We start from the raw sequence: 10,000 nt of genomic DNA on the forward strand, positions 1-10,000 counted from the left end.
ATTAATATATTTATAAATACATGTATATATATATATTAATATATTTATAAATACATGTATGTATATATATTTATATGTATATATATATATAAAACTATACATAAATATATGTATACTCTCTCTTTCCTCTTTTACTTGTTTTAGTTATTTAACTGTGGCCATACTGGAGCACCACCTTTAGTCGAGCAAATCGACCCCAGGACTTATTCTTTGTAAGCCTAGTACTTATTCTATCGTTCTCTTTTGCCCAACCGCTAAGTTACGGAGTACGCAAACACACCAGCATCGGTTGTCAAGCAATGTTGGTTGGACAAACACAGACATAGAAACAGACACACACACATATTATATATACAATGGGCTTCTTTCAGTTTTCGTCTACCATATCCACTCAGAAGGCTTTGGTTGGCCCGAGGCTATAGTAGAAGACACTTGCACAAGATGCCACGCAGTTTGACTGAACCCGGAACCATGTGGTTGGTAAGCAAGCTACTTACCACACAGCCACTCCTATGCCTATATATATAACTATATATAAATATATGTATATATATATATATATAGTTGTTTTTGAGTATACATTGTCTGGGAGACTCTTCTAACAGTTGAAGAAATAGCTAAGTTTTTGGCTGCTATTTCTAAAAGTTCGGTATGTGGTAAAGCAAAATTTTTTTTGCTGAACCCTAATTATATAAAGTAATGTTTAAATTTACCATAAATGGTCCTTTTACATACTGAACACTGCTTGGTGAAATTATTAATTACTAATTAATTAATTAATTTTGCCTTTTATTATTATTGACTATATATATATATATATATATATATATATATATTATATATATATATATATGTATGCATATATGTATATATACACTCACGGAGTGGTTGGCGTTAGGAAGGGCATCCAGCCGTAGAAACACTGCCAGATCTGACTGGGCCTGATGAAGCCTTCCAGCTTCACAGACCCCAGTTGAACCGTCCAACCCATGCTAGCATGGAGAACGGACGCTAAATGATGATGATGATGATGATGATGTATATGTGTATATATATAATATATATATATATGTTAATATATTTATAAATACATGTATGTATATATATTTATATGTATATATATATATAATATATATATATATATATATATATATATATAATATATATATATGTATGTATATGTGTATATATATATGTATATGTGTGTATATATATATATACGTATATTTTTTTTGATTTTTATCTAGTTTCAGCTCACAAGCTGTGGCCATGCTGGGGCACCGCCATTTGGTGTTGCTACATGATTTTACTTCACGAATGCTTTTTAGCAATTGCCATTTGGTGCATGAGAGAGTTCAATGCAGCTGCCCTCATCTGCACCTCCTGCCGTGAAGTTGGTTCATCTGGGACGCCTGACAAGAAGAGATTCAGTTTTATTTTAAAACCATCTGCATCCACCCCATGCAGGTCTCTTAGGTTCTTTGGGAGGATATTGAAGAGCTGTGGACCTCAGAAGCCCAGGCTATCACAGGATCTTGTACTACATCTTGATGGCAAATTTGGAGTCCTTGGCACTATGCAGTGGTGCCCAGTACTGGCATTTGTGTAACTCTTGATGCCAAAGTTTGGGACAAGTCCTTCTAGGATCTTCCAGATGTATATTATGGCATATCTTTCTCGCTTACACTCTAAGGAATAGAATCTCAATCTCTTGAGTCTTTCCCAATAGCTTATATGCTGCACAGAGGCTATCATCTTCGTGTAGCTTCGTTGGATCGCCTCAAGTTCTGTGATTAACTTGACACTGGATGGTGACCATAGCTGAGAGCAATAGTCAAAGTGGCTTAGGACAAGTGTCCTCCAGAGGACCATCATGGTTTCCTGGTCTCTTGTTCTAAAGGTTCTAAGAATCCATCCAGTCAGCTGCCTACATTTCATTGCCAATTTAGCAACATGCACATGAAAGGTTGCATCATCACTCATGTAAATACCCAGGTCTCACACTGATTGTGCCTCTGGGATTGCAGTCCCTCCAGGTCCAGTGTATTTATTGGGTATTGCATTTAGTTTTGCATGCTGATAGCATAAAGCTTGAAACTTTTCAGCATTGAACTGCACGCTATTCTTTTCAGCCCACTTGTATATTTTGTCCAGCTCACATTGCAGGTGCTTATTGTCTTCAGGGTTCTGTATTGCCTGTGAAACTTTTGTATCATCTGCATAACTTGTGATCGTGGCTCTCTGCGTGGCTGAGGGCATGTCTGAGAGGGCCATTATGAACAGTAGTGGTCCCAAAACAGTGCTTTGCGGAACACCGCTCACTATTTGCGTGTTAATGGAAGTGGCCCCATTGGCTACTTCCACCTGACTTCTATCCTTCAGAAAGTCATGAAGCCATTCTCCCAATTTTCCAACTATGCCAAGATCACGCAGTTTGTGACATATCATTCCATGATCAACTTTATCAAAGGCCTTTGCAAAGTCGAGATATATGACTTCCACATTTGAGTGGTTGAGCAGTCGTTTCAGCACCCAGTCATAGTGTTGTAGGAGCTGAGTTAAGCAGCTTCTTCCTGGTCAGAAACCATGTTGAGTGTTAGGCAGCAAGTCATTTTCTTCAAGGAAGGTGATTAGTTTCCTTCTGACTATTCGTTCCATGACCTTGCTGATGTGTGAGGTCAGAGAGATAGGTCTGTAGTTCTTGGCCTCCGCTCTGCTACCTCCTTTATGAATAGGGCTTATTTTACCTTCCTTCAGTTTTCTTGGAAGTTTGCCAGTTGCAAGCAAGGAAGCTCTGAAAGAGGAACTGCAGTGGTCTTGCTAGGACTCTCTTACATACTTTTAGAAGGATCACTGGGAATCCATCGGGGCCAGTGGCTGAGTTTGTTTTCATTTCATCAATAGCCTTTATTACATCATCTTCCTTTATATTGGAAGACGATGTAATATGTGTATATCTATATGTATATGTGTGTATATATATATATATGTATATGTGTATATACATATATATATATATATGTGGAGACGCAATGGCCCAGTGGTTAGGTCGTAGGATCGCCGTTTCGATCCCCAGACCAGGCGTTGTGAGTGTTTATTGAGCAAAAACACCTAAAGCTCCACGAGGCTCCGGCAGGGGATGGTGGCGATCTCTGCCGTACTCTTTCGCTACAACTTTCTCTCACTCTTTCTTCTGTTGGCCTGCTCGCTTAGCCAGTGGGGGTGGCGTCATTTGAAGGCTAAAACAATGCGAAGCGCATTGTGACCAGCGATGTGTAGCAACATCTGATAGCCTGGTCAATCACGGTGATATATATATATATATATATGTATATGTGTATATATATATATGTAATATATATATATATATGTATATGTGTATATATATATGTATATGTGTATATATATATATATATGTATATGTGTGTATATATATATATATATATATTATATGTATATGTGTATATATATATATGTATATGTGTATATATATATGTATATGTGTATATATATATGCATATGTGTGTATATATATATATATATATATATATATATATACACATATCTCTTATTATAAAAGGCAGATTTTATCTGCCTCCCTTTGGGAGTTATAGAAATCTACAATATAGGATTTCTTCAATTACAATTTACCTAGCATTTTTAAGAGTAGAATGCATCGTGTCATGCCAGGTCCAGTTTTTTAAATTTAAACTCCAATTAAGCAAAATTTACAGAAAACTCACATTCTGGTGTGTGTGTCAAATGCTTTTCTTAGTCTGGTTTACACCACACGCAAACGCACACACACAGTGTGCAACGAATAAAATGAAAGTAAATAGCGACAGAGTGATTTGAGGAAGACTAAACTGAAAGTATTTAGACCACTACTCAAAAAATAAAAAAACACAGCAAACAGAAACAAATAAATACATAACCATTTACTCCTCACACAATTTCTTCAATTAGAATTTACCTAAGATTTTTCAGAGTACTTCAGTGGGTGATGCCATAAAAAATTTCTTTCAATTTTGCCACCAATTAAGACAAAATTCGAGAAAACTCAATATTTTAACATATCACTCCGAAAGCATTGATGTACATGTGTGCGTGCGTGAGTGTGTGTGTGTCATTCCTCACACACACGCATACACATATATATACAACTACATACAACTACATACACCTACAACTACATACAAACACGTGTGTGTTTGTTATTAGTAAAAAAGGCGCCAAAACTCAACTCACTTATCATTCCAACACATTTGCAAAGACACACGGACGGACAGAAAAGGTAAATTGGTTTTTATTTTACTCTGTATATATTTTATTATATAATATTATATATAGATATCATCATCATCATCATCATCATCATTTAGCGTCCGTTTTCCATGCTAGCATGGGTTGGACGGTTCAACTGGGGTCTGGGGAGCCCGAAGGCTGCACCAGGCCAGTCAGATCTGGCAGTGTTTCTACAGCTGGATGCCCTTCCTAACGCCAAATATATAATTGCAGTATGAAACAGTGTTTATGTATAAACAGACGACACTTATATATAGTTACCAAGCCGCCCGAATTTACCTATTCATATTTAAATGAGAATATCAGAGCAAATCTCTTTAGTACATTCGTGAAAACACGTATTATACTTCGTAAACACTTCAACTACAGTTTTGTACAAAAATCGAAGTGTAATTTTAATTCCGTGAATTATGGGAGATTTTTTTCCGAAATTTGTTCCTATTGTGTTTTCAAAATTTGTAATTCTGACAAAAAATGGATACGAATTTCATTATATCAAGTAGCGAGTCAGAATTCGAAGGATTTTCTACTGAAGACCTTCATAAATCTAACTCTATGACTGAAAAAAAAAAAGCATCTTTATATAAGAGTGAAGTTGTGTGTCTGTCTACTACGATTTAGATTCCTAACTACTCCCACATTTTGCGGTGCAGTTTAACCAAAAGCGGGTATCTTATAGTCGTGATTCATATCGAGCCCTTCTGGGTATTAGCGTGCGTCTATGATGAGTCTACGATTTAAAAAAATTTACCATCATGTTTTTCCATTTTAATGCATTTTTTTTGCTTTTATATAAGGGATGTAACTCTCTAAAAATATCTACGATGTGTCAACGATTTAAAAAAAAATTTACCTGAATTTTTTTTCAATTTTTAATGCATTTTTTTGCTATTTTTTGGCTATAACTCTCTAAAAATGCTTATATAGTTATTTCCCTTACAAACCCGAGCAACGCCGGGCGATACTGCTAGTGCATATATATATACACATATGCATATATATATACACATATGCATATATATATATACACATATACATATATATATACACATATACATATATATATATATACACATATACATATATATATATATATCACCGTGATTGACCAGGCTATCAGATGTTGCTACACATCGCTGGTCACAATGCGCTAGATATGAAAATTGACAAAGTATAGTACAACAGTTTTGCGATGGAATGGTGAATCTACTTTCTCATTCTCAGAAAATGAAACGTTTTGGACTCACGACACATTTAAATAATAGCAACTATCTCTCTCTCTCTCTCTCTCTCTCTCTCTCTCTATATATATATATATATATATATATATGTATATATATAGAGATAGTTGCTATTATTTAAATGTGTTGTGAGTCCAAAACGTTTCTTTTTCTGAGAATGAGAAAGTAGATTCACCATTCCATCGCAAAACTGTTGTACTATACTTTGTCAATTTTCATATCTTGGCATCTGAATCAGTTGGATATACAATAGCCTGACCAAAAGTACCGGCTATTGCAAGCAAAAATTAATATTGAAAAAAAAAATGCTTTTGACCAAATTTGGACATACAATAGATTACCAATAACAATGATATATATATATATATACATATATATATGCATAAATTCTATTTGAGTGAAGAAATGAATGAAATATTGTAAATAGAATTATGAGCTTTCACTGAATATTGACTACAGAAAATAGTCTCATATTAGGGCATTTAAGTGCCTGTAATGGAGACACCAACACAGCCACTCTTTTTTTCCTGTTAAGTTTGGGGGAAATATGATTTCTTTGTGGTAAATGTGTAAACCTGTGCAAATTCTGTGTGAATTAGGAAATTTTGGCAATTTAAAAATAAATTATTAGCCTTCACCACTTTCCAATCCCTTGGTTTGGGGTTCACTTCCACTGCATGACTCCTTGGGCAGCTGTGTTCTATTATAGTGCTGGACTGACCAAAGCCCTGTAAGTAGATTTGGTAGTCAGAAATTTATAGAAGTTCACCACACAAACGCACATACACACCGCACAAACATATGTATCTATATATGTATGTGTGTGTGTAGTGATATTGTGTAATTGTTGTAAACCAGTCACCAGTGGTATTTGTTTCCAACCTCCTGTGTTCAGCCTTGCAAAAATATTACCTTATTTGGAAACAGGCAAGGGTTGGCAAGAGGAAGGGCATCTGTCTAGAAAATCTGCTTCAGCAAATTCCATTGGACTTATGTGAGTATGCAAAAGTGGAAGTTAAATGATGATGATGATGATATGTTGTTAGATTTGTATATTTCAATGTATATTAATCATATATTAATCAAAGATTTGGATACATATATTTAATTTACTTATTTTCTGCAGATTTTAGATCCTATATGTCACCAGTTATTTGAATTCTTTCGGTCTAAAGAATTAGAACTACAACGCTTCACTTTTGAATTCATTCCTACATTGACATGGCTATATTTGTCAATGGTGACAAGCAATGAGAAAAAGGTATGTATAATATTCAATTTTCAAAAAAAACAAAACAAAAAAAACCCCCCCGATACTTTTACCTTTGTATAAATTATGTACAATGATGATACAACATTTTTTTTTACCCTATGAGAACATGTACTGTTGCTTAATGAAATATCTCAAACACTGAATATATCATGCATGCATTGGCCATGTTTGGGCTATTAAGAAAAAAACCCCATAAGAATTGTTTCTTTCACAAAGTTAGATAGAACTTAAGGATTTGTTTTTATGTTGTCTACAGCCTAAATTTCCTTTATACAAGAGAACTTTATTTCCAGTCTCTGTAATCACCATTTTTAAGTGATTATTTTCACTCTCAGTGATTTATTTATCTAATTGATTTGAGACATTTGTTCTTTATCTCTTGATACATTTCCTGTCTTTCTGAAGATGATGTTCATGTGAACATTGTCAAACTTCCTCATTGGGACATTAATGCCTATAGCTTTTACCACTGACTTAAATTGCTTCAGCTTTTATATACAGATTATTTGAGACCAATTTATCTTTCTCAGATGATTTCTATTTAACCTTGTAGACATTGAGGTTGAAAGATTGGCAAGCTTCTTTTTCACATTGGGTGGTGTGGTTGCTGAGCTACATATTTGTTTTGACCAGATACATTATTAATTCTATGTTGTGTTACTGTCTGAGAAAATTGTAATAATCACACTTACACTCTGGATGAATTCCACATTATTTGTGAAGCAAAGTTCCTGTATATTGTAACCTGTGGTTGAAAAGCAGGCCATTTGTTCTGTGAACTGCATACTTTTGAAGTTAAACAGACTATGCCTGCCTGTGTTCATGCTGTGTTGTTTCTGTGAGTATGTTGCACTCTTGTTATAGGAAAATGGGGAGGTTGAAGCCACCAAATAGGTATTCTGGTTAACCCTGGCCGATACTTCTTTCATTAAAAAATTTTTGTGTCATGATTTCATGCATCTGATGGGTGAGATATCAAGTTACTATGACATGTTACAGTATATGTACTGTGAGTGAGTTACAGATGGAGTTTAACTTCTCTGTAGTTATGAATCTGATATATTTTCTTTTGAATGTGCCCCTATCAGTGCTGTGCATTTAAAAAAATCTTTTAGTCTTTAAGAGGTAAGGGTAGTACTTATAGCCTTTTTTTAGGGTTCCTGAAACTCACCAGAGGGTGGGAAGAAAGCATCCTTAAGCCAGAGACCAGGCCTAATCGCTTGCAACAGAGTAGATTCTGATAGAAACGCTCTAGAGCCAGGTGGTAGTTATTAAATCTATCACTCAAATAGGCTAATGTTGGGTTTGACCTCAGAACACAAAGAAATGGAATAAATACCACAAAACATCTTCCTGACACTTTCCTTGCTACTTTTTTTAGTGACCCTAAAAAATGAAAGGTAGAATTGTCTTCACCTAGATTTGAATTCAGAATGTAAGGTGCCAGTGATTCTCAAGCTCTTGTAACTCAGTGTTTCTTTTAAATCAAATGGAATTTTTACAAATGTGCAAAAAGAAGAAAAAAATAAAAACAAAAGCAGATTATTTTGATCAAACAGAAGCTAATTTTGTGCAGTGGTTTGTCATCAGTCATGTTTCTGCTCTCTTAACATATCTTACTAATATTCTAAACCTGATAAAGTTTTTTTTAATGCATTTTACCTGATCTACATACTTTATTTCTAAAACTAGTTATAACCTTCTCTCATAGCAACCTGCTAACATTTACCAGTCCTCTGTGTAAACTCACAATAACCTCTGTTCCCCAAGAGTGCACTACCATTCAGCTTGAGAACCAGTGCTCCAGCAATCCTACCTAGTCACTGCTTTGATTGTATATGGCAAAGTCTCAAAAGAATAGTATGATCTTTGGATATTTAAGAATACAAATAGTGTTTGATATGAAATCATGTTTGCAGTGATCATCCTGGGTTGTAGATAATCCATTGTGTCTAGGTTATTTACTGACCTGTTCCCTGAACCAAATACAAAACGTTTCTGTGTTGTTCTCTTGCCATGTCTTACCTCACAGCGAAGCATGCTACCTGTTCCATTTCTCTGAGAAACATCCTCATTTGAGTTTATATATCTATTAAATCGATACATAGACATCATTTGAGTCTATGTATCTATTAAAGACTTACACTAGGCCCTCTCATAATGCAAGCCACTTAAGGCAGCAATTTTCTTCTGGCATGGTCAGCTTGACATATTTCTTTCTGTTCCTGTTCAAGTGATCCTCATGCATTCTAAGTCTTCTCGAAATGTCTGGCATTAGGTGTTCTTAGGTAGAGTCTTTTCCTGTTTGCTTACTTTTGGTGTCCATGTCATTAGTTCCTTTGCATGCCAAGTGACTAGCAAGTGCAAAATGTAACCTGCCAGGTGAAAGTGATGTAGTACCACAATGTTTAGAAGTCTTTGGTATTTGCTATAGAAAAGGATTTTCTCATTTGTAATCCTTGAAGAACTTCTGTAAGCATCATTATTTGAATATGTACAACTTCTTGGCTACCTTCACTGACATTTTCCCTGTTTTACTGTCATATAGAACCATTGGTGGAACTGTTGTACTATATAGTTGACCCTTCACATCAGTAGAAATACCTTTTGTTGCTCAGATTTGATGCATAAGCTAGAATAAGGCCCATGCTTGGCTGGTTCAGATGTTCATATCACTTTCTGTTCTTTCATCAATACTAATCACAGTTTCCATGAAGGAAAAATTGCCTACATTTTCCAGTCTCTTATCTAATGAAGACAGAAGGTTATGCTGGGATATTAATCTGTATCACTGATCTTTTCACAGGCAGTTCTGAGTCTGATATTTTATTCTTTGTTCTTTGAGTTTGGCAGTTAGTTCTTGCAGCCCAGCTCTTGTTATTTATTACCTGTTGTTTGATGCCATTAGCAAAGGCCAACTCACAAAACTTTTCCATACCCTTCCAATGCATTCTTGCAGCACTTTCATCAGTTATCTTCTTCACAAAGCCAACTGCTTGCAGAAAGAGAACAAGAGAATGTAGCTCTGATGAATGCCAATAATGATGTTAAAGTGTCTGTCTTAACACAGCAGCTACAGTCCTTGTACTTGTTCTTGAGAGTGTTGTGATAAGCTTGAGTGATCTTCTATAGTGATTGCCTATGGATGCTGTCAAAGTTGAAGTCCATGAAGATGACTGAG

General features: G+C 35.2%; 1 protein-coding gene across 2 annotated transcripts in view; it reads left to right on the forward strand.

Annotated features, from left to right (window-relative positions):
• The window catches only part of LOC115223833 (hyccin), a 374,581-nt gene that overhangs the window by 64,287 nt on the left and 300,294 nt on the right, over positions 1-10,000 (forward strand). For both annotated transcript variants that reach the window (XM_029794513.2, XM_036515120.1), the window contains one exon: positions 6,673-6,807. In XM_029794513.2, the coding sequence (XP_029650373.1) occupies positions 6,673-6,807 (135 nt within the window). The remainder of the gene's footprint in view (positions 1-6,672; positions 6,808-10,000) is intronic.

This window comes from Octopus sinensis, linkage group LG2 (genome assembly GCF_006345805.1).
Source record: "Octopus sinensis linkage group LG2, ASM634580v1, whole genome shotgun sequence".
In the NCBI taxonomy this organism is placed as follows: Eukaryota; Metazoa; Mollusca; class Cephalopoda; order Octopoda; family Octopodidae; genus Octopus; species Octopus sinensis.